The 25140-nt window shown below is 36.3% G+C and overlaps 2 protein-coding genes across 3 annotated transcripts in view; one reads left to right on the top strand and one right to left on the bottom strand.

Annotated features, from left to right (window-relative positions):
• RALGPS1 (Ral GEF with PH domain and SH3 binding motif 1) overlaps nucleotides 1-25140 on the top strand; it is a 120273-nt gene that overhangs the window by 41561 nt on the left and 53572 nt on the right. The window lies entirely within an intron of this gene.
• On the bottom strand, nucleotides 421-23436 carry ANGPTL2 (angiopoietin like 2). Of its 2 annotated transcripts, none has more exons than XM_009808602.2 (5): nucleotides 23053-23436; nucleotides 13274-14130; nucleotides 3083-3276; nucleotides 2571-2841; nucleotides 421-2064 (listed from the first exon to the last, which is right to left on the bottom strand). In XM_009808602.2, the coding sequence occupies exons 2-5, from the start codon at nucleotides 14079-14081 to the stop codon at nucleotides 1865-1867; spliced, it is 1473 nt and encodes a 490-aa protein (XP_009806904.1). In that variant the 5' UTR covers nucleotides 14082-14130; nucleotides 23053-23436; the 3' UTR covers nucleotides 421-1864. The 2 variants fall into 2 exon arrangements, with proteins under 2 accessions (XP_009806904.1, XP_059684955.1); XM_059828972.1 differs by lacking the exon at nucleotides 23053-23436 and adding an exon at nucleotides 21359-21393.

Below are 25140 nucleotides of genomic sequence, written 5' to 3' on the forward strand. Positions count from 1 at the left end.
CGTCAGCAGGAATTTTACTGCCTTAATGCTACAATCCTAATTGTTAGAGCACTGTGGCCAGGCTGTAAAGCCAGTAGATGCATTTAATATTTGTTACCTAAAACTTAATTGTTTTCCAGAGTCTGGTAGATAAACCAGTGGAGGATAAAGCTTGAATACTGTTTTGAAAAATTTGGGGTTTTCATATGACCTACAAAAAGTTCTTCCTCCTTGGGATGTGTGGAAATTTAGTATTTTTCTCAGCTGAAAATTGTTTTGCTTTTGATGTTGCAATATTTAGACACATCACACACATTAATAGTAGTTGTGTATCAGAGTTGATTTGAGTCATGAGGCAGAATGGTGTGAAATTAAGTAATCATCTATTCTTTGCTATGAGTAATCTGAACTAAAACAGGATGAAATCTGAACATGTCAAAATAACATTTGTTGCTTTATTAAAGGATTACAATATTACAGGGGTAATCTAATATATTAAAAACCCTACTTTCAGTTATATACAACACATGCTACATGACACGTCAGTTTAATGCACATCATACTGTTGTAAAGAAGTGATGAGGTAATAAGGGAAAAAGTGTGCAAGCACACACACACAAACACACAGTAAGTATCTTACAGGCTTACTGAAAAATATGTTGAACTTCTAGAGGCTTTGATCTCCCTCTTATATGCATTCTTTAACTTATATTTTTCGTAGTAGTTGCTGTTTTGAAATGGGCGTTATAACAATCTGGTCTAGAAACCTACCTCAGAAGAATATAAGAATTATCCCAGTCAGTATTTCATAGTTGTGACTGACCTCTAAATATAGATGAGTAAATCTATTTAGTAATTTGATAGTAATATGTTATAATTGTGAAATATGGTAAATATAACTTCTCTTGGCTACAGGTAACTTCTTTATATAATTTTCATCTACTGGCTAAGGATATTAAATAGCTTGTGTATTGGTATCCATCATTTGCCTGCAAAGTTGGATAGTCCCTTTAATTTATATCCAGCCATTTCTGATTACAGAGGCTACACAGCAGGTAATGACTGAAATCAGGTACAAAATACTGTGACAGTTGTTGTGTAGTATAACATGTTGGCTATGCAGCACATTATATCTGTTGTAAGTCTGGATTAATTTCCATATGCAGGTAGCTACTTCATTTTGGTAAGAAAAATCATTAGTGTTTTTAATCTAAAACATTTGAATCAAATGTGAATTCTCATTTATAAGAGCAGCTTCTTAGAATGCTCAGAGGGAAGGGGAAAGACTGGATTTATCATGACAGTAATGGTTTGAGTAGCTGCTCTCAAAATCAAATTATATAGTACTAACTTTATTCATGGCAGTTAACAAAGATTAAATTAGAATAATCACACTAATGTACATACACCAGCTACACAGTTCAAAGGATATGATTTCCTGTGTCAAAGGATTGCTCATAATAATAATAATAATAATAAAACTCTTGCTGTACAGTTTGTAATATTTCCTGTATTTGAGAATATTTATACATAATATAACATACAAAAATATTTAAATGTTGTGGCAGTATTTTTACCATCCAAACTTAATTTACAGGGAATAAAAACCAGAAAGTTTATCTACAGTCCATCTAAACTGCCAGTTCTAAAAGGCTTACTTCTAGTACCAAGAGGTGTTCTAAATGTTATGTCATTTCAGTTCCTTTTTTTCTTCAGCTTTTTGTTTTTCCGGAATGATTTTTGAAAATACAATATACAAGCCCTCACACCTTAGCAATAAATGTACAATATCTTACACTCCTCATTTCTGAAAAGATAATTCCATATAATAACATCATAGCTTTACATGATTTTTAGAACAAGAAAGCAAGCCAAGAGAATTATTTCAGTGGAATGTGTTGGGGTTAGGTCTTATCATCATAACAACTTTCTTTAGTGAATATGATCCCCCCCGGAATTCAGCCCAGTAAACACCATCCTGATACCGACTGCGGTAGTGTCCTCCACGATACCAAACTCCATTGAGATTTGAATGAGCACATGCATTGTACCACCATCCTCCCTTCTGGTAATGAGCACAATTACCTGCAAAAGAAAGCTCCAATTCAGTCTTAGGAGCAAAGGAAAAATCTTACAGCAAGCAAGCTAAGCACCAAACAATTTTTTTTTTTTTTTTTAAATGTGTGTTTAACATATAGATACCATGTGCTACAAGGTGAATTTAGGCTTCTTCAGGAACCAGCTCTGTAGTTACATTCTACAGATACACTCATTAGTGTTATTCTTCCTTGCTGGAAAATCTGTTTGCATTATTGTCTCAAATAACCCTCCCCCCCAGCATATTTTACAGGCCCTTGTTTACTGTAAATGATAAATATTTCAGTAAGAATTTTGTTTCAGTGTTAGTACATAGAAGGGTTGACACATCAGTTTGCGCTTTGTAAGTTACTAATTGACAAATCTCTAAAAATTTAATTTCTTTTGTGTGTGTGTGTCTATCACCATAAGTATTTTTCGCTTTTAAAAATAGAAGAAAAGCAAAGCAGGGGGGGAGGGCAAAAAAGGGAAGGCAACTGAAAGGGATCTTATACCTGTGTATACATCATGGTCCCGGTCCAGCGTGGTGAACTGTTTACCATTGTGCCAAGTGAAAGAATCTCCCGCATTGCCATTGTAACGTCCCAATCTCAACTTGTAATATTCACTTTCTGGCTCCAGTCTGAAGCTAGCGTACTCAGCAAATACTTTTCGACCTGACCAGTCTTCCATTGTTATGAGTAGTTTGTAGTTGCCTTGATTTGTTAACCAATAAATATTTTCTAATCCGAGCCAATATTCTCCATCTATATTACCAAATCCTTGCTGTAGAGGAAGCAAGAGAAGTATGTTACTATTGTGCATCTGTTTTAGTGGTAAATCTGAGTGTATTCTTAAGTAGAAAACCACAGTAACTTATTTTATAGAGACTTCCTCTTCTGGATGGGTAAACACACAAGTTTCCTTGCAAGTAAGCTGTTGGCCAAACTCTAAAATCACCCTTTAAATTAACTTTACCAACAATTTTTAGAGGGTAGAAAACATTAAACTGCTCACTTGTCCTAACCTTGTATGTCTCCCAGTTCCTGAAAAAGTTGACAGACCCATCCAGCCGTCTCTGAATGACTGTCCAGCCACCAGGGTCATGCCGTTGATCACACCAGACCTGCATAAGCCGATTTGTGTTTTCTGGTTTTACAAGATAGATGGAGCTTGTATCATGGCCATCTTCTAATGCTTGTAGACAGTCTCTCCAGGGCCCTGTGTCAAAACAGAAGGACTCTGCATAAAAATGCAATTGAGCATGTCTTTAATGCAGGGCGGTATTTGAATTGGTAGCTTTTTACAGTAGATTTGCTTCGGCTGAGTAGTGCTTTTGCTTTTCCTCTTATTGAAGGTACAGTGTCCACTAAGTGTTCTCAAATGGATTCATTTCTGGAGCATTTCACAATGAATTACTGATAAAGGTAGGGTTTTTTAAAATTTATTTTATTTAAGGCAACTACACTTACAGCATTGATTGTATCTTCAAAGAAACTAAATATGAATGACTCCATAGATAAGTATTAATGTTAATAATTTCCTTTAGAAAACAAAATGGTAAGTTTGACTTTGTTTCTGTCTTTGAGAAATTTAGCTTTTTAGATCCCAAAAAATGTCATTGGCACAGACATTAACAATGGAACCGGCAACATGAATTAAGAATGTAGGTATTACTGTTGTCACCTTAATAAATGATAACATAAAATAGAAATTGAGATTTGTAACATGGAGTGCCCACTAATATAATGAGAGAAATTGTAGATAAATGAGAAGACTTTTAAAATACTTTGCATTCACAGGAATTACAGATAACACTCTCCTACTTTCATAAGGAGAATGCATTTTTTTCCTCAAGTTTAGTAGAGTCCATAAAGAGCTTATTCTTTTTGAAAGTGTCTTACATTCATGATTTTTAAAGACATTTTCTCCAATGGGAAAATAGTTAGATTCCATTTTAATGAGTCTGAGAAATTTAGATATAAACGATTTAGGAGTCTGTGTTGATCTCTGCAGATAGACTCCCCTAGCTGCCTTGCTGCTATCCTTATGTCGCCTAAGCAGAAGAGTGAAGTCAACAGGAATCCTTAGGATTAGAATCCCTTGAATGATTTTCTCCTCCCGCCACACACACACACGCTCACTCTGAAGTAGGAAGGCTTCTCAGATCTTCTCATGAGGAGTCTTACTGAAGCATATGTTGCTATCAAAATTAATTTCTCTTTTAAATTATTTCAGTTCATCTATCCTTTTTTCATAATTCACTGTCCAACACTGGTAATGGTAGAGCTACCCTTGTACTCAGTAAAAGAGTTAGTAATAAATTAGCTTTATAGAAGCAACCTCAGTGTTTTGGGGGGGTGGGGTTTTTTTTGGTCTTTTAAACTAGTTAATCAAAAAGTCAGTGTACCAGGAGACAATCCAAGTTTTTGGTCTGTGGCCATGCTGTGTTGTTCTTGTATCCTTAGTCATATTCACAGACTGTACCTAGAGTGCTGCTTTTAAACCCTTTCTCCATTTCTGTTGTGGCTAACTGTTCAGGTTTCTGGCAATTTTGAGGTAGATGCAGTATTCTGTGACACACAGTTGCATGGCTTATTATGGGAGGTGTAAGAAGACAAATGTAATGAATGCTGGTAATTTAAATTGCTCTTGTTTATTTTATCACAATGTGTATGTAGTGGCACTTACTGAAAGCAAAAAAGAACATGTCAGTTCAAAGTCATTACTGAAGAAACTCCTAAAATAGTCAACCACTGATCTTGATCTTGTCTTCATAAAAATATATAGCAGTATATGATGTAGTATTTACAGCTGTCTAATCTTGCAGTTTCTTTCTAGGCCACGTGGCAACAGTGCTCTACTGCACATGATTCTTTTCTCTGAGAGTGCTTTAAGAGGAAAATAAACTATTATAAATACTTCAGAGTTTGCTACTTCTTTTCCATGACAGGTGGTTTTTTGTCAGATACTAACTTTTTTCTAAGGTGCGTAGTCTGAGATTTGTCATCTGGCATCAAAAATGAAAGGGAATGTACTGAAGATGACTGGCCGCAGCTCATATCTCTGTAAGACATCATGGTTAACTCTGCCTAATGAAAAAAAACCTTAATTATTAAGGGATTTTTATGGTTTATTTATGTGAGGCTCTTTGTACTTTGTAGCAGCTTGATTTAAACACCTTTAGTAAGAAACCTGTTCAGTGCTTTCTGGAAATCCATATGGACTGTATATCAGCCAGAACTCCATCTGCATAGCACTGAGCCCTTCAAATATCTCTGAAAGTGTTACAAAATTGGTATTACAAAAACCACGTTGATTCTTATTCAAGGTGACTGGATGATGATACGTGATTCAGATTTGTTTACTGCTTGTTTTACTGTTGTTAGCATATTTTCTATCAATTAGTGGAAATTTTTTTTTTTTTGCAATGTCACATTTGTCACTTTTCATTCCTCATGTACTAAGGCAATTTTTGGTGAGAGATTACACAGTAGTTAATTGTTTCATATTCAGTTTCCTTTAGAACTCTTGGACAATGTGCTTTACTCTTTGCAGTTTGTTAGTATTCACTTCTTTCATTGGCTTTATAACCTCTTCTGCCAGCATCTCAGTTTAAGGTAAATCCTGCAGAGTCTCCTCCTTGCCACTAACCTAGTCAACACAGGTACCTCAAAGTGTCCCCTCAGTGAATGCTCATATCAAAATTAATTTAGATTTTCTACTGTTGCCTTAATTGCTCTGAGTATATCTTTTTATCTTTCCCTATACACTTTTAAGTCAGGCTTCCTGTTCCTGTTCCTGACGCCTTTTTTTCCTTTTGCAAGTCGTTATTAAGATTTTAGTGTGTCTTTATATTTAATCTGACAAGAGAATATGTTCTTTTATTTCTTCATTTGGACATGACTTTAGTGCTTTGGATGATGTCATCTTTCTTAACAATACTGCTCTTTACCAAGCTGCTTAACCATCACAAGATTTCCTGGTCCTCTCAAAGTCTTTTTTTTGGATGGATGGATAGTTCTGAATTTCCAGTAGGGTATCTTTAAGTAGTGTCTGTGGTACTTGAAAAGATTTCACCTTTTCAGTTAACACTTATAGTTTATGCATTGGTGCTATAATATTCTGCTATTTTGTGTCATTTGTGTTTCCCAGTTTCTGATAAGCTATTATACCAAATCTTGCTAAAACCCCAACTTTCTAGTTCTTGTATCTTTTTGCCTTTTTTTTTAAGTGGTAATATTTGTTTAGAAGCATATATATGTTTGGCTTGGCCTTGCATACATATATATATATATATATATATAGGCCTAATGTTTATGTGCCCTGTTTAAACAATGTTTTTCAGATTACATTTCAGCATTTCTTTCTTGAATTTTGTCCACTGCTCCTATCCAAAGATTTTACTTGATGGTACAAAATCTGCATTGCTTCACCTAACGGATATATCAGTTTAAACCATCTGATTCATTAAGCCATAATTATCAGTATGAATATATATTGTCTGTCTTACTTATGTTACCATGTATGTTTATTTTTGTATACTAATAATGCCTTTTTTGAAAAAGTGTGTGACCACATAAAATTAGCATACACTGTATGTTAATATTGCATTAAACTTAGCACTACTGTTTGCTGTTTATTATTTAAGTATTTAACTTTATTTTTTATAACGCAGTGTGGAGTTAAAATGTTTACCTGCAAGTTTTATCTGGTAGAGTATAATAACCTGTTTTGTGTGCATGTTTTTCTAGGAATAATGTCTTCTGTAGCAATTGCACAAGAAAACATGCATTTCATAATTTGTATAACTGGCTACTAAATGTTTTGTTCTCAGAAAAAGATCTGTTAGGTAAGGATGATGAATCAAATTCATTCAGCTTTCAAGCTAAGCTTTCATTTGTCTTGAGTCTAGTCATCTTCCAAAGTTGCACTAGCAAATTTATCCAGAGCAGAATATTTTGATAAGCTATTCATGTAAGTCTGTTTTATACAGAAAATGTAGCAGTGCTTCACATAATAGTGTTTGTCCTGTTGTGTGTAGAATTCTACACTCTAATAAATTGTTGTTTCAGATCTACTTGAATTATTGACCCTGTGGGCTAAACTTTTTGACGTTATAAACTAAAACCCATTGCAGATAAACCACATCTGCTTTTTGCATTGGCATATTAAAGCTTCTAGTTGTTAAGCATTAATGCATGCAAAGTTGTTGGGGTTTGGTGTGTTGTAGCCCTACATCCCACCCCAAACCTCTGGATAATAACTCCAAGAAAGGAGGACTTGTTAGTGTCACAGCTAAACCATTTAATCCTGAAATCTTTTATTAGGTTTTTAGCTCTTTCAAGCAAGTCTAAGGAGCAATGTTCCTAAATGGGACTATAGAACTTTTACTTGGAATTCATGTTTTGTTCAGTGGAATGGAGTAAAATACAGTTGTAGTTATTTTGAACAGTCTCTGATGTTGGTATTAGGTGACTTACTGGCTGTTTACTGGTTTGGGGTTGGTTTTTTTTTTTATTTTTATTTTTTCTGTAGAATTTCAGTATTGTGTACATGTTCAGTATTTTGCAGACAGAATTAAACTTACCCAACTTATTCTTTTGGGCATGAGTGGGAAACAAGAATACACAAGAATTTGAAGTAAATGATTTGGATAAAATTGCAAATTTTTCTACTCAGAATCAAAACCAAATGCTCTTTACATTTTCCTTTATTTTTGCAAAGAACCAGCAACAGGAACATTGGAGTGTGTTTTGTACCTCATAAAATAAGACTTTCTGGGAAACGCATGGATCAAAGCATGACACTAGCCCTTGCAGAGAAATTAACTTGTCTCTTATAAAGTGTGTATCTCTGAAATTACTTTATATCCAAAAATGACGCCCACATTTTACAATGCATTCTTTCAGTTTCTTTTCTCTAGAACATTTTACTATGAGACTGGCATTCTTTAATTTATCTACATCATGTTTTTATGATTTACTGCCAATGTTGTAATGCAGTCATCAGCTTTTATCATCTGGGAGGCAGTAGACTATGATGTGTCTGTTGAAATATCCAACACTTCAAATATTCCTAGTAAATTTCTAACAAGATGCTATTCTTCTGTGCCTTGCCTCTCAAATCTGGCACATTATTTTTTGTTATTTGGCTAGTCGTTTTGGCTTACCTTTGTGAATATGGAGAAAATTTTCAGTTGTACATTTAAATCACGCTACGCAGTAAATCTATAATAGCAGGTAGGGAAAGACACTTCAAACATGACAGAGAAATACTTCTAAATGACTGTCTTGTTTTGGATCATAGTCTTAATAATGTTTTGTTCTGAGGTACCTTCCTCTGAGTGTAGGCATAGGGGTATAGTATCCTAGTACTGTATAAAGTCATTACAGAAGGGGTCACTGCTCTGAAGATTTTAGATTATAAGTAACTTGTCAAGTAGGTTGTTTCAAAAATATTCATGTAGAAAAAAGATAAGCACTTTATTTTATGATAAGTGATGTGTATAGAACTCTCTGTAAGTTGCTTAAATTCATTTCTGTGGTAGTTCTTACGCTCTCCAATTCATATTCCTGGTTTCTGACTGAGGTAAATGCGACTGTGCCAGTCATATTATTGATTGGCCAGCAATAACAGATATTGCCCTTTTTTTGAAAAAAAAAAAAAAATTGGGCAGCAATTGTGTAAAAATTCCTCTATAGCATATGTGCTGCTGTTAGGAGAAAAGGACAGTTCTTTTACTAGATCTGTCTGGTAATTAGTGTTTTTATAATAATAAAATGTAAATCTCCCTTCTGAAGTATTAGCATGCTTTGCAAACAAGGGTCACCTTATCTTCCCTTGAAAAAGTGAGAGCATCCTGACTTTCAGATAGGTAGTTTTGATAAAATCAACTCTAGGGAGTCAAGCAGACCTTTGAGGAGTAGTACATTTGTAATCTGAACAGTGCCTCTTCACTGGCACAAACACATTAAACTACAAAAATACTTCTGTAGTATTGGATGTATAGGATGGAGACACAGCTGTAAAATGAAGAGACTACATATTTATGTTACATAAAGACCAGAATAGGTTTTGATAACTGATTGCGTGAGATGTATTGTATTGCTTTGGATTTGTACCCATCTGTGCCAAGTTGAAGAATGTGAAATAAGTTTTTAAAATCGGGTATGTAATTTTGCTAACCCAAACCACATGATTACTCTTCCGAACCCTGTCTTTTTCTCTTGCATCTCCTTAATTTCTGTCTTCCACAGTCATTAATTCTGTTTGGATTCTTAAAAAAATTCTCTAATCATATTTTACTTCTTGACCTTAACTTGAACAATTGAGTTGTACTAAACAAAATATTTTCTCAAATTTTTTTTAACACGTAATTAAAAAAGGGAGAGGGGGCTAGGATTATCATAGTATCATAGAATGGTTTGGGTTGGAAGGGATCTTAAAAGGCCACCTAGTCCAACCCCCCTGCAATGAGCGGGGGCATCTTCAACTAGATCAGATTGCTCAGAGCCCTGTCCAGCCTGGCCTTGAACACTTCCAGGGATGGGGCATCCACAACTTCTCTGGGCAACCTGTTCCAGTGTTTCACCACCCTCATCGTAAAGAATTTCTTCCTTATATCTAGTCTGAATCTACCCTCTTTTAGTTCAAAACCATTACCCCTTGTCCTATCACTACAGGCCCTACTAAAAAGTCTGTTCCCATCTTTCTTATAAGCCCCCTTTAAGTATTGAAAGGCTGCAATAAGGTCTCCCCGGAGCCGTCTCTTCTCCAGGCTAAACAACCCTAACTCTCTCAGCCTTTCCTCATAGGAGAGGTGTTCCATCCCTCTGATCATTTTTGTGGCCCTCCTCTGGGCCCACTCCAACAGGTCCGTGTAATTGCTCTTATGAATTAGAGATTCACCTAATTCTGCCTTGCACTGGTATTTTCACACTGCATAATGTTTTACAGAAATGAGATGTCATATTTCAAGCTTACATGTGTCTTTTATGGATTTGGTGAGACTTAGTAATCATACATAGTGCTTCATGGGGAACTGGAAGCTTGGATCCACGTAGCTTTTAATTAATTTAAAATCATGAATACAAATGACAGGGAAATACGAGATTTGTTTTTAAAAAAGTGAAGTAACTTAAGTCTCACTTTCTACGCAGTTGATGTGCATAATTAACCTTAAATATTGTTTGGTTTTTGACACTTACTGCGTACCTCTTCCAGTGAGTTACCAACTTCCAACTATCTATCTGTTGGGAGAAGAATACAGCAGATAAAAGATATATAGCATTTTTGGAATTTGTTAGGGATAGGTTTTTCACAGATACCTGAAAGAGAGAAAGCAAAAAACCATGGGATATATTACATTTGAACCTAGTAAGTAGGGAAGAACTGATTGAAAATGTGAAACGGAAAGCAGTGTAGATGATCTTGATCGTGAAATAATGGAGGCCACAATTCTTAAGAAAGGAAAGTGAAAAGCAAAACAAAGAAAATGAACTTAAATATAACAGACTTCAGCAAATTCAGACAGCGTGCAGAGAAAATGCTTTAGACAATTAGTCTAAGTGAAGAGTTTACAAGTTTGTTAAAGGGTCTCTGAGGACATTGCAAGGGATTTTGCTATTGTAGAAGGTGGCTAAGGAAAATGGTAAGAAGCTGACCTGGCTAAATCATAACCTTTCCAGTAGCTTTGAAAGCATAAAGAAATCTCAGACAAAGTAGGTGCTAGCTCAAAGTATTAGGCATGGCTGGTTGTTTGTGGGTTTTGTTTGTTTAAACAAAACAACAACAACCAAAAAAACCCTAAGAAAACCAACAGTGTGAACAAAATGTACAACATTAAATAAAGCTACTGAGAGTAGTAAGACTGTAGTAAGTCCATGATCAAGGGAAAATACTGGTCTGCTACTTTGTGAGGAAGGAGAGCTGTCAACAGATTAAACTCAGAAAGCATTTAATATTTTTCTTCCATTTTGCTTCAGTTTTCATTGCACAGGTTGGCTATGATCAGATGATTATTACAGCCAGGAGCTTTGGCAAAGGTTGAGAACTCAAGACACAGTACAGAAAGGATTGGATAAAATACAGGTGGATTTTTTTTCCGGTGTCTGGGCAGTTGTGGTGGTGGTGGTGGGTTTTGTTTGTTTTGTGGAGTGTTGGTTGTGGGTATGGGTGGGGGAGTGTTTTTGTGGGTTTTTCCTGGTTCATTGCAGACACCTAGCTGAAGCATCATTTACAGCATTAATTGTGGGGAGGGATTTTGTTTGAGATGTGCTTCGTGAGTGGAGAATATTCTGGAGGATGAGGAAAAGCTTTAAATGTTCCTTGCCCAAAAAGAAAGGTGGGGAAAGGGGAGGAGGATACTCTGGAAATGAAAGGTTAAATGGCTTAACCTCAGTTGTTGAAAATTTGCTTGAACATATCAAACTGCTGCAAATGAGAAAATAAGGAGAGAAATTAGTATTATAATGGATTTGTGCAGAAGAGATGTGAAACTTCTTTTTCTAATAAGTTATGTAGATAAGGGAGAAGCAGCAGATGTCAAATCTTATCTTAGAATCACGGACTTTGGAAGGGACCTCTGGAGATCAACATGAAAAATAAGTGGATAAGCAGCACTACCTCAGGTGAGGATCTAGGGATTCTACAGGGTTGCAAATTGGTCATGAGCCCATGTTCTACTTTGCAAAAAAGGAAAATGCTATATGAGGATAGATCAACAAAAGTCCTATGCACATGAAATAACTTTTCTGTTCTGCTGTGTGATGGTGAAGCCTGAGTTCCAATTTGGGTGCTTAAAAGCACAAGGAGGATGTGAACCAATTAACGAGTTTTCAGAAGAGTGTAACAGGAAGGGGAAAGGTCTTAACGCTTGAAAGATATTTCACTTACAGAAACATAGGGAAATACTGTACTAAGTTGCAACCTATTTTGAGGTCAAAGTCAAAATGTAATTATTAAAGAGGCCATCCTGTAGTGTATTGCTCCAAAGGAATTGTAATAGACCTGATTTTCTCCTGATTTTTTTTTTTTTTTTTAACACAGAACATTAGAATCATGATATTTTTGGCTGAGGTTCTGCATGCCACAGCGCAAGCTTTGGTGAGTTCATCTCTGGCAATATGGTGAAATAAGTGCTTTGTAGCAAAGTGTGTTAGAGACTGTGCTTTAGACTGAAACACTTGCTCAAGTTTCCTTCATTATGGAGAAATAAGTTTGGGTTTTTTTCTTTTAAATGTGGCAGTTGCATTATTTGATAATTCTAAAAGAGTTTGATGATGTCATTTGGAATATGTTGCAAATAGCCTTGAAATATGAGTGCAGTTCATGTGCCTTACTCTGTTCCAAGTCTTAGTTTCAGATATCTGTGGGTCCCCTATCTTTTTTCTGAAGCAAGTACATGTTGCCCACACACTGAATAACAGACTTCTCTTGTATGGCACAGATAATACTTGAACTATTTTTTAAAAAATATGTGGGACCATTGGTGAAACTGGATTCTGTTACTTCTTTATCAGGTAGATCAATTGATCTCTAATGTGATTTCAGATGCCTCTAATCTTGCTATGGCAGAACTCCTAAGACTCTTAATGAGGGTTGTGTAATATCCCCTACTATTCCACCACTTGCTTCCCTTTGCCCCGTCTTAGAGCGTGAGCGCCCTGTGTGAGGTACAGAGCAGATACGTATTCCTTTTTGAGTTATACAAGCACAAAAATTATCACATGCTAGATCAACAAACTTGTAATAACTTCATAAATGTTTACACAAAAAGTGTCAAACCCCTTCAGATGTCATGAATTAATAGCATTTCAGTCTTGGGCACAGGTAAATAAAATTTAGATGATTGACTGTTGATTAGTAAGATTTTTCTGCAGCTCCTTTATCTCATACATCTCTCATAAATGGTGGGTTTGCCTTGGCAAAGTAACACGAGAAAAATCTGTGGGGCTAATGTGTCTGAATCGGTTAGACATTCAGAATTCATTTTTTTGGCTTGCTTTCTGTGCTTGTACTACAACATGTATATTAAAAATACACAAGATGGATACACAGACAACGTCAGATTTAAGAAATCTGAATTAGTTCAAAATAATTCATTTGCATTTATTTTGCTAAATAAATTCTGTCTGCATTTTTGATATTACAATTAAAATGCTGCCCACTGCGTAGTAGCATCAACTAATGTAGACATATCAATAATATTACTTACCAGATGGTTTATCAGTTGAAGTCGGAATACTAGTAACTGCAGGCATGGTTGGTAAGGTAGGTGGCAGAACCTTTAAGTTCTGATCACTCTGAATCTCGTTAGTAGATATCTGGTTAATAATGCGATTGTAAGTAGGAGGCTGGTACAGTTTATTTGGTGGCTGTGGAGTTTGTGGCAGTGGCTTTATGGATGGCATTCTTTGACAGTGTTCTTCCAGCTGAGCAATTATTATTGACTGATTATTGGCAATTGACATCAAATGTTGGTACTTGTGCTCTAAGTCTTTGTATTTGTTTGCAAGCTGCAACATATCTGCAGTTTGGTTCAAAATCTTATTCTCAAGTTGAGAAAGTTCTAAGGCGTTGTCACGTTTTCGGATAATTTCATGTAGTAACTGCATATAGAGTTGTGTGACACGAGAATTCATATTTCTGCTCTCTTTTCTTAAGAGTTTAACCTCATTAACAATCCCACCATCCACCTCTACCAGTTGCTGGAGAGTTTCTATTTGTCTCTTTTGTTTAAGAAGTTCATTGTTAAGTAACTGTAATTCTTGTTTATTTACTCTGTTTTCAAGTAGAACTTCAGGCTCCTTAGAATTAACACAAATGGCACCTGTCACTCTCTGTTGAGGTACAATAAAGGTGTAAGTGCATTTGTCCTGTGTGTCACTGGAACGCTTATATCTGTTCATATAAATGAATTCTTGTTCTGTTTCCTCATCATTGCCTTCAAATTCCTGTGTTTTGCTTGCAGTAGCTCCCACAACAGCTATTAGCATTAAACAGATGAATCTTGTTGTCATCATGATCCTCTAGTTCCGGTCAAATATTCTTCTGCAAAGAACTTTTAAAAATCTGTTTTAAAATAAATTTAACAGTAAGTAACAAATAGGAAATCAATGCAAACTTACAACTAATAATCTGTTCTAAAACTTACAAAATATTACATAGTAACTAGTATGTCTGTGTACAAATGAGATACTTTTCTTGTCCAGCATGAACTTTGGTTGGCTAAAGGGGACATAATGGGGAATAGTTGTATCATTCTATGGCCAGAACTGTAGTTACTAGTTGCTAGTTTATCTAAAGCCTGCCAAGAACCACAAGAAGCTAAGTAATAAATACCAGGATTTGAAAAGTCCTTTCTTTGAGGCAAGTACCACAAAAGTTTCCAAGATTGGTGTTTTCATTTAAATATGAATTACATTTTCATTTCTTACAGTTACAAATATAACCTTTAAATGTAAACAGAATGTAAGTTAATATGTGCTGTTAAAAGTTCTAAAAGTATCAAGTAGCTCGTTTGCAGTATTTTGTAACTGCATGTATATTGCAGGAGATACAGCTTAGATGAAATTAACAATTTCACTTTAGTCAGGAGTATTGAGCCTCATAGTTCAAAAAAAAAAGAAAGAGGGAAAAACTTTCTCTACATTAGTCCTTGATAATTATAAAGTAATAACTCTACTGCCCAAATATCATAGGCAGTAACATCTGTTGGTTTTCCAGACTGGTAGAATTTACAATTGAAATATTAAGTGTGACTCTCACTGGAGACATTGTCGTTACACTCAGCCTGGTCATTTCACTTCATACTCTCTTCTCGGAAGGGGAAAAACACATGCATATGTGCATGGTGGACAAAGATGACCCCCAGCCATTAAAATTAGCTACTAGTGTTTATTGACATACTGCAACAGTACCCTTTTGGTGAAATTACACTTAGTTCTTGGAGCAGATTCATATTCAAGGTGGAAATTTGAGGCCATCACAATCTCTTAAAAAATAAGTCAATACCAGAACTTTATAGGCAACAGTTGTCTTGGAAACATGAGCTTAGCATTGTCAAGACAGCCAGGAATGCCCTTGTCACAAATAACTCGCTTATTAGCTGCTTGAACAGCACTTTGATATTGTGTACTTCTAACACCTTTTTGTTGTTGAATTTTAATAGGCATGTGTACATATAACCTAGTTTTCTTAAAGTAAATAAATTGGAAGGAAAAAATGCAGTATGGAGCTTTTTCAGTGTATAAAGCCTGCTTGATTCTTTTTAAAACCAAGGTGGTGTTACCATCATATTTTCCTTTGCTTGTAAAACATTTCACAGGGTTTTTTTACACATTCAGTGTTTAAATAACTGTCACCTTACTGCTTGGTCATCTTTAGAACAATGAAATTTTTAAAATTACATGAAATGATGATAGTAACAGCTGTGAGAAACTGGAATGAGTCCAGCTGAGCGCAACCAGCATGGATAGCTAGAGGCTGGCAGACATGATGTATGAGGAGCAGCAGAAAGAGCTAGGTTTGTTTAGCCTCCAGAAGAGAAGGTGAAGGAGGCATCTTATGGCTGTCTTTAACTACTTAATTGGTGATTTGTAGAAGAGATGGATTCTTTTTGCAAATGCACAGTGAAAGTATAATGGCCAATGGATACAAATTGCCTCAGGAAAAAATAATTTTGGATATTAGAAAAGAATAATTTCACAATGAGGGTGACCAAGGACTGAAGCAGTCACCCAAAGAGGTCGTGGAATCTCCATTCCTGGAAAATAGGTGACGTTTTGATTTAGGCAAAGCTCTGAGCAGCCTGATCTGACGTTGAAATTAGCCTTGCTTTGTAAGACGAAGGTGAGGTCCCATCCAGTCTGAATTGTTCTATGATTCTAGGCAGCTGCTGACTTTTAAGAAATTTTTTTTAGAGTTTCAAGATAATGATGGATATGCATGCTTATATAATTATGCATACTGAGAAGAGATATGGTTGTCAGACATTCACATTTTTCTGTTGTTTGAAGTAAACCATAGAAGTTTCTGTAAATGCTTCTGTAAATGATTCAAACAAAAGTGACCAGGACTTGATTCTTCTTAAAGTTTTTGTAATAGGTTTTTGCCTTGGTTCCTTATTTGGAATAAACTAATTTTCATTTTGCAAGTGGAAAGGAATTGTGCTTTATAGAACTTGTCAAGAATCTTGAAAACTTGTCAGATAAAAGTCTGGAGTTTGACATGGTTTCTGTAAGTAAAGGAATGTTATTTGGAGCCCTGGAAAACATGGAACATAAATTCACCCCAGACAGCTTTAACTTGCATAATCAGCAATTGCACAGCAGGTCACACTTGGAAACCCTGGCAGTTTTCCAGGCCTCATATTTCTGCACAGATGGACTGTTTTTGCAAATGTCTCTCGCATATAGGTGTAAAAAGGGTTTTATTTCACTGTTTGAATTGAAATATCTTTTTTCCCCCCTCAAAAACTGTAATTATTGTGACCACTGAAAAGAAACTAATTTTTTCCTCAAAGTTCACTTGTGTCTTTGTTACAGCATCTCATGTCTTTAATTGAGCACAGGATCTGGGGTGCACATTCTTTTCCAGGCTGAAGAAATACAGAGCAGTGTATAACAGTTTGATTTTTATCCATTTTTTTTAAGACCTGTTTAAGAAAAAAATGGAGCAGAGTTCATCAGCCTCATCTTAACATATCAGTTCAAACATCTTTCAAAATAGAATAGAGTAGACTGTTCCAGTTGGAAGGGACCTACAACGATCATCAAGTCCAACTGCCTGACCACTTCATGCTTTAACTTGGTCAGCCCGGGTATTAAGGGCATTGTGCAAATGCCTCTTAAACGCCGACAGGCTTGGGGCATCGACCACCTCTCTAGGGAAGCCTGTTCCAGGGTTTGACCACTGTTTGCAGATGGTAAGCCATCACTGAATGACATCAGCATGATTAGACCGTGCTGAAATGCTGCTCTCTCATGGTCTTGCCTGCATGTCACCTTTTCTAAGGTGTTCTTCCTATAAGAAAAAACATGGGAAGGAAAAGTACATGGGTAACAGAATGCTCCTGTACAAATAGAAACAAGAACCATACTGTCTTCGGATGTCCTTCTTCCTGCGGAGTCTGTTTATGAAATGATCTCTGAAGTCTTTTACTGTCTGTACTTGTTCAGTTAAAAAAAAAAAGTCTTCAGAATGAGGCCTATTTGTTGCATATTGTGATGGAGTACATAACATAAATGGCATTTCGTCTTTTCTGCAGTTGGATTCAAATGAAGTTCATAACCAACATGCTTGTTTGAACAACTCTCAATGTTTAATCTTTCAGGGAGAAAAAAGCTTGCTGGAGGAAGGGGTAGGGGAAGCCAGAGAAACAATTTTAAGGAAGGATTTAATGCTTTTTAATATCCTCCTCTCCTTTTTGAGTAGGAGAACATCAGATTCTTAGGACATCACAATTCCTTCCCATGGTAGAGGAAGATCTTATTTATTTGATGTTTAGCACACTAGCTTTCAGTTTTCTTCTGTTTGCACTTTTGCCAAGTAATTGCTCATACTCTTTGTACTTAACTAGTGCCGTTGCTTGCTGATCACTCAGTTCTTCCTGTTTCTCTGGTTTGGCCCCCCCTCTTCCTCTCTTCCTCTCCCAGTAGCTCTTCTGCAGTGGACTGGGAGGGAGTTATATTACTGGGGCCATATTTATCCCCAGTGCAAAATTCCCCAGGTAGCTGTAGACTTTTCAACCTTGCCATTGCACAAAACTACATTATATAAAAGCATGCTTGCAGGTGCAAATTTTCTTAATTACTGGAAATACAGCATGTCTGTCTTCTATCATCATGCACATTGACAAAACTTCAACAAACAAGCACACAAACAAAAAACGTGAGAAGAAGCACGCTTAAAAGGAAAGATGTGTCATTTTAATTAAAAATCAAATAGAACAACTAATTAGAAAAAGCATGGAAGTTCAAAGTAACTTCATTTCTAGATCCTGGCTGTTCAAGACTTGTATACTCATAAAAGCACTTTTCATGGGAGTTGAGTTGGGACAAACTTGCCTTAGTGGAGATGCACCTAAAAACAATTTCATGTATGTTTATCCTACTTAGCAGTATATATTACTTTATGCAGGCAAAATAATATTTTTTTCTGTTTGTCTTTTGCCAGTATAACTGCATCTGTATGAAAACTTCTGGTGGCATTGTTGTGTAGGTTATAATCATAGTATTTTTCATACTCCTAGCCAGCATAAGCATTTTGGTTAAAATTTCAGTTTGTAGACCAAATGTTGGCCTATCTATGTGTATAACTGCAAGTAGGTAATAATAAGTTGGTTTGTTTGCTCATTCATTGTTTGCCCAACTGAGGATGTTCCTGTGATCTGGTGAAAAAAGAGGAAATAAACTTTCTGAAAGGGATATCAGATGTTTCAGCATTTGATTGGTTTTTTCCTGCCTCTTAAAGGGAAGAAGTAAATAAAATCTTTCTTTGGCTTTGCTTTGAAATATTTTTCTGTCCTGTATTCTGTCGTGCTTACATGGGACTTCTGTTTAGTCAAAATACATTACCTTTTGTTAAGAATATCTTTAAATTTATACGTGCTATTTCAACAAGATTCAAGTATTTTACCATCTAAAATTATACAGGTGTTTCACATCCTATAGTTTAATCACTGTCATGGTCCTGAAATGATAAAGGTAAAAATATTTTTACGTGTGAAGTATTACTGTTTGGCAAATGTTCACTTTTTTTTTTTCAATCAGCTTACCTTAAAAGGAAGCATTAAAGGCAGCAATGTCAGCACTATGGCCTTTTTTTTTTTTTTAAGCTACGTATAACAAAATACACATTTCATTGTAGATATTCCAACATTTATACCTTTTTTCATTATTTGTTGCTTGTGATGTCAAGCTTCAGAGGATCTCATTTTTACAAAATAGACTGATTAACTATCTCTTTTGGGGTTTATGAAATATTTTACCTATCCTTGGGATTTTTGTGTACAAAACAGAACAAAGGTGTGTTTCCATCAGATAAATATGACTTGTAATAACATAATAAAGCATCATTAAGCTTATTTGAAAATGCTACCAGTAGCCTTTCAATGCTGTGGCTGCTTTTTGTTGGATGAAATTTGTTCATAAAATAGACATTTGCAGTATTACTCTGCAAAGAAAGGTGTTTATGAAAGCCTGAGTATACATTGTCAACACTGTTGCATCTAGATCTAAAGTGGTTTTGCAATGTTCAGTCTTTCAACCACTGAGAGATTGGCATCTTGTCTCTGGGAGTTTATACTACGTTCTTTTTACACCTATGCTTTTCAGTTCTGCAAAAAAACAGAGCTAAGACTGTAGGAAGACCACTGGATCGTGGCTGAGCACAGAACTTTATTATGCTTTGCTTTGGATTAAAAGTCAGTTCAATGAGAAAGTGTTTTGACATTTAAGGAAGACATCACCTGTACTGTCGCATTTTGGAGAAATACAAAAGCAAAATAATGATCTGTGTAAATCTTGTGTGGAAAACCTTAACCAAGACAAATGTGGAAAATAATTGCCTGGATTTCATACCAGAATATAAATTTTGTATTTTAAATTGCATTGGTATGGGTTACTCCTACAGGTAAGGAACATGAAAGAACTCTGTAGGTAAAAGCAGTAGAATTGCTTCTTGGTGTTGCTCTTGTTTTTCTGTATACAGTAAACTGTTATTAAGCCAGAGGACTGTATGTATGAAAGTGTGATGCACTTACAAAATGCAGCTTTTGTACAAGTGATACGTAACACTGTGTCTACCCTTGGAGACTGCTTTACAGAGTAGGCAATTTTCTGTGCTAAAACTAGGATGTTACACAAGGGGATTTCTGGGGACTTCAGTAACTATTTGAATTGCAGCATAGCTGCTTGCAAAGATAATCTAATTAAGAAAAAACATTACCAATTTGGTTTGAGGAGCTAATACATCAGAACCTGGTACGTGATGAAGATAGCAGCAATTCTCACTTCAGAAAGTTAGTTAGAATAGATTTTTAGTGGCTTGTATGTCGCAGCTCAGGAACTAAGGAGGCGTTTTTAGTTTATCGGGCTTCAGTTATGATAATCATTGTAAACAAGGTGAATTAATAGGTTTCCTGTGTGACTTTTTACACTTAAGCAGGAGTGCTCAGTAAGCTGTTAAAATAAAATCCAATTTTCCATTTAAGTCCATTGTATCTTTGGGATAACAACTGTTAGTTTTACAACAAACTGCTACCATTTTCTATCATTGTCACTCAACCTCCCTAAAAAAGGCTCCCAGAGTATTACATCCCTTAGAAAGTTAATTCCAGAATTTGGGGGGTTATTTTCTTATTATTTCACTCTATTTTCTGCATATGGTTTTATTTATGTGTCGTATTTTAATTTTTTTGCCAATAGGTGACTTTCATTTCATTAAAGAGTAGATAGGCACGGTCCAACACTCACAATTTATTCCCATCGTTGTAAACTGCTCTGACTCAAGGGCCTATAGTCTAGAGGCTGAATCGTTAAGAGTGCGTGCAGGTCCAGCATGCCAGAATTGAATGCACCATAATTAATCTGATACTTCAGAGCCTTTTAGAAATACCCAAATAGATGAAAAAACACATATATAAGAAGGATGAGATACGTACTTTTTGAACAACACTGGTATTTTCTGACATTTCCCTGTACGGTTGTTTTGACTTAGAAGAAAAAAATAGCAGTGAGATCCTACATACAGATGCCTTCGTTTGCTACACTAAATCGCTCTGTTACAAAATTCAGTTCTGTGGGTTAATCAATTCTTGTGTGCTGGTCATATTTAATATAATGAGGCTAGCGATCATTTGATGGGCTGGCTTTTCCTACATACCTTACACGCTATGGTACCTTTTGCGCAGATTCCTCAAGCATTTAGACATATAAATGAAGGCACGTTCACAAAAGGCATGGTGTTAGCTATTACAGCATTTATTCTTGAAAAGAACAAACTATTTGATTTGATTGTGAATTCACACATAGTTTGATAATTGTTCATTCTAAAGAAGAAACATGAAAAACTAGCAACAAATCTTCACTGTTTAATACTTTTGTCTTTGATATTAAAAGGGGGTTTTAGATTAGTGAAGTTTTACATTTTAATTCGATTGCAAAAGCAAGTGGAGCAAGGGTGTCAAATGTAAAATCCTACTAATATGAAAATATCAGAGTTTTGTTTTGTTTTTTGTTAACAAACATTGGTTTTTGCTTCCGCAGAATCCTTTGATAGTCAGTGTTTGTGGACTTACAGTTAGCTGGCATGTTCCAGGCACCAGGCCAGTAATACGATCTGGATTTCACAACATCACTGTGATAAGATAGATAAGCATGAATTTTCTGAAGCTGCTTTCTTTCTTACTCCCTGCCCCTTTTCTCAGAGCTCATGCTCTGTTCTTAGTCCTTCTCCCAAACGTTCTCTTGCGTATTAATCCACCCTCTCAATTTTTCAGGTAGTCTTAATATTTAATGTGATTTACTAATTTTTGCTCTTTTCCTAAGGAGAGGGACTTCCACTGGTACAGGTTTTCTTTTAGAATTAACTCATGTAGTTTGATTTTTAGATTAAGAGTACTGCTGTGAAAAACCTGAACACTGATATTTTTCAGTTTTGTAAAAGGGAACAGCAATTCATAGTGAAAATACATCACAGTAGTATGCATGCCACATGTATTAGGAAAAGCTTTAAAGTTTTGTTAGAAGTTTTAAAGTAAATATAATAGGGGATAGGGAAGGGCTGACACATAACAGCATGCAGTTTCAGTTATGAAAACGATGTAAAACTAAGTTGAAAAATTTAACTGCAGACTTACCGGGGGAATGATTTTTTGGGGTTTTGCCACTAGTTACTTGATTCCATTGTAAGCAGTGCCACACTGACAGAAACCAATTAATTGCTTTAGATACTTGCATTATAATGCATTACTCAGCTTTTCTGTTCACTTAAAATTGTGAAATTTTGGTTCAAGCACTAGTTCATTCTTCTTAAAAGGAAATACTTTTTTCACTGAGGGGAATGGATGACTAAAGCAACACTCCAGAATGAGAGTTTCTTAATTAGCTCTTGGAGAACTTTAGTTTTGAACTGCAAGAAACTTCAAAAGATTATGTATCTTTTGCTGCCATCTAACTTTTTTCAAGTTTTGGCAAAAGATAGCTTTTTTAGTTACAAGAAGTACAAATTTTCTTTCTGGATTACCAAGAATTTTGGTCATGTTGTTCGTGGACTGTTCTTTGTGCTTTACTAAAGTTCTGTCATAGATGTGGAATGTAATTATTGAAAGAGAGCACTGCTTTTGTTGTTACTTCCCTTAACAGTGGCCTCACCTTATTTTCACTTAATCCAGGCAGTACCAAAAAGCGTGCTTACACAAGGTACTCATAAGTGCTAGGTTCTTTTTTAAATGAAATTTTTGCAAAATCTTTCAAATATGTATTTTATAGACTCTATTAAAAGTTCTAGGAGCCTTTATATGTCCATGATCAGACATGACTGTCAGAAAGACTGAATGGAGATTTCATAATTTTCAATACAGGTAGTCCTTTCGAAAAGTTATCATAGAAATTAGTGTCCTAGAAAGTTTGTTGAAAGGCATATGCATTTTCCGCGAGTTTGAGGAAGCATGAAGCCCAAAGTTACATGCAGAATTAAATAAGATTTTAAAAAGATTTCGTATTCTTGGAAATAATGGCAAGGTGGCTTTTCAGTGCCTGGCATCATAAAATGTCTCAACTATCTTTACAACTATCTTTTAGTATTTAATAAAAAAAAAAAAAGTAGGCTTGCTGCTTCATATTACAGACCAGTAGGATCTTTGACAAGCTTACATTCACTCCTGTGCTAGTCCAGCTGGCTGGCTTTGCAAAGCAGTCAGTCTTTGGACGCTGGATGTACAAAACCAGCTGCATACTTTAAACGCAACCCATCTGTACCATCCATTCTTACCCTGTCTCCTTTGGCTTCTTTCTTCAGTCCTTCGCCTGCTTTTATCAAAGATTTTCAGAACAGCTCGTCCGCAGCAGTTGTGACATCTCACTTTGCTGGTTGTATCAGAAGTGTAACTCTTCAGTGACCTGAAGTCTACAGCTGAATAGCGTTGTTTGCTGTACTGGAGTTAGACAAGGAAATAACTAGGTGGTCTACGAAATTCTTCCTTCTCTTTTTCTCCGTTTTTCTTCTTCAAGCTTTTTCGCAGCTTGGCCAGCCAGGCTAAGCCACACATCCGCACAGTGCTGCTGTGGAGGCACAGTGAGACTTTCTCTTGGTGAAGGGGGAGAACCCAGCGTTACGGTTTTAAACTTTGGAATCCCTCATTTCATGCGAGGCTAAAGCAGCCTTATTTGAACTTCAGCTCCTTTGTGGTAGGCTTACATCCTGGTAGGGGGAAAAAAAGGCAAGCCCGCAACTAGCTGACAAGTTCTGGTTGGATGAGCTTTCTTCCTCCGCCCACCAGCACCGGGATCTACCAGCGACGGCCGCCCTCGGCCCCCCCGCCGCCGGCCGCGGGGCGGGCCTGGCCCGCCTGCGCGCCGTGACCTCACGGCTGGCGGAGCGCGGCGGCCGCGGGCGGGCGGGGGGGGCCGCTGCGCGGGCGGAGCCCTCTGCTCGGCAGGGACCTGGGTTTAGCTGCCGGCGTTTCGTACCGTGTTTGTTGCATCGAGGTGCAGCTTTGCGCGCTGGTTTCTCTGACTGAACTTTCTTCGTCGTGACTCGTCGGCTCTCGTCCGCGGTACCGCAGACGTGGGAAAACGGGACGGAGCCGAAGAGTTGCACTGCTGTTCATTCAGTAATTGGTGATAAGCCAGAAGGAAAGCTGTTTGTTACGTGTTAAAACGCCAGTCGTTAGAGTTAGGAGGCTGTGTGTGAGGAATGTGAGTTTGGTTTTTTAGCTCGAATGAGATGTTCGAATTCGTAACCGCGTCGGATTCGTCCCCAGAACGTCAGGGGGGGGCGGGGGGAGGGCTGCTTCCTGCTGAATGATCTTTTCACGGTGTGCGTGCTGATGTGGAGAGGTGGAATATTTTTCATCATAGACACTGGAGTAGTCTCCCCTAGTTTTTACTGACTGGTCCTCTTTAATGTTAAAAGAGAAATAAAGCAAGGCTGCGTTATTCAGAGTAGTGCTGATAGTCTCAATTTTTACCACTTCCTAGGTCATTTCTATCAGGAAACAGCATGTTCCCAGAAATAAAGGAAAATAAAATTGTCCAAATTGAAGCAAGCTCTTAGAATAATCTAATGCAGATTGAGAATCCGTAATTTGGCTGAACACCAGCTCATTTTTTAATGTTTGCTTGCTACTCGTGTTAGTAATCTCAAACGTTTCTCATTGGATTGCTGTGGATTCTTACCATTTCCCTAGAACCTTTCTAAAAATTTGCTATTACAGAACTTTCTGTGTGTAGAATACTTTCGGTTATTAGCTGTCGCCTCTGGTTTTAAAAAAGATTTTTGGAATTAATGTGAAATTTGTCTTTAAGATGTATTTATAACTTGCTGGGGAATCTTGCAAAGAAATTATGAAAAGTGAAACTTCACAATATAAAATGTTCATTTTTTTTAGCTACTTTTTGTCAACAGTTTAGCAAACCAAACTGTTAACTTCATTGTCGTTGTATATTGTAGCCATCTTTAGAAAGTTATACCGTATTGAAATAATGTATTTGGTCATAGTTTTTCAAGCAGTTTTAAAGATCTTTGGGTTTTGAAGAAATGGAGGAAACCAGTATGAGAACACTTAGATTAATCAAAGGGCAAATAAAGAGGCTTGAAGATACTGGATTAAAACAAACTCTATTTCTGTTCAAGTTAAACGATGGACAAGTAGTGGCTATTCTAATAATAAATTATTTCCATCATAAAAGTGAATGTCTACTATGTCAGAAAAAAACCACGTCTAAATGTATTGCACTAGTAATTCAGTATGCCCTAGGCTTTTTAAGTTTCTTGTACCTTTAACTGTATGGCCTGAGATTCCTACAGGAAATAGTAGCAGGTCTTATTAGTTACTGTTGTTAAGTTCTCATTATTTTC

The sequence above is a fragment of the Gavia stellata genome, chromosome 24 (genome assembly GCF_030936135.1).
Source record: "Gavia stellata isolate bGavSte3 chromosome 24, bGavSte3.hap2, whole genome shotgun sequence".
Taxonomy (NCBI): domain Eukaryota; kingdom Metazoa; phylum Chordata; class Aves; order Gaviiformes; family Gaviidae; genus Gavia; species Gavia stellata.

Bases quoted from the DNA above. Each gene is read 5' to 3' on its own strand.
- ANGPTL2 (XM_009808602.2), bottom strand. From the start codon at position 14,081: ATGATGACAACAAGATTCATCTGTTTAATGCTAATAGCTGTTGTGGGA. The intron at 2,842-3,082 runs GTTAGGACAAGT...CTTCCTCTACAG, and splicing joins GGAACTGGGAGACATACAAG to CAAGGATTTGGTAATATAGA. The intron at 2,065-2,570 runs GTATAAGATCCC...TTTCTTTTGCAG, and splicing joins GGACCATGATGTATACACAG to GTAATTGTGCTCATTACCAG.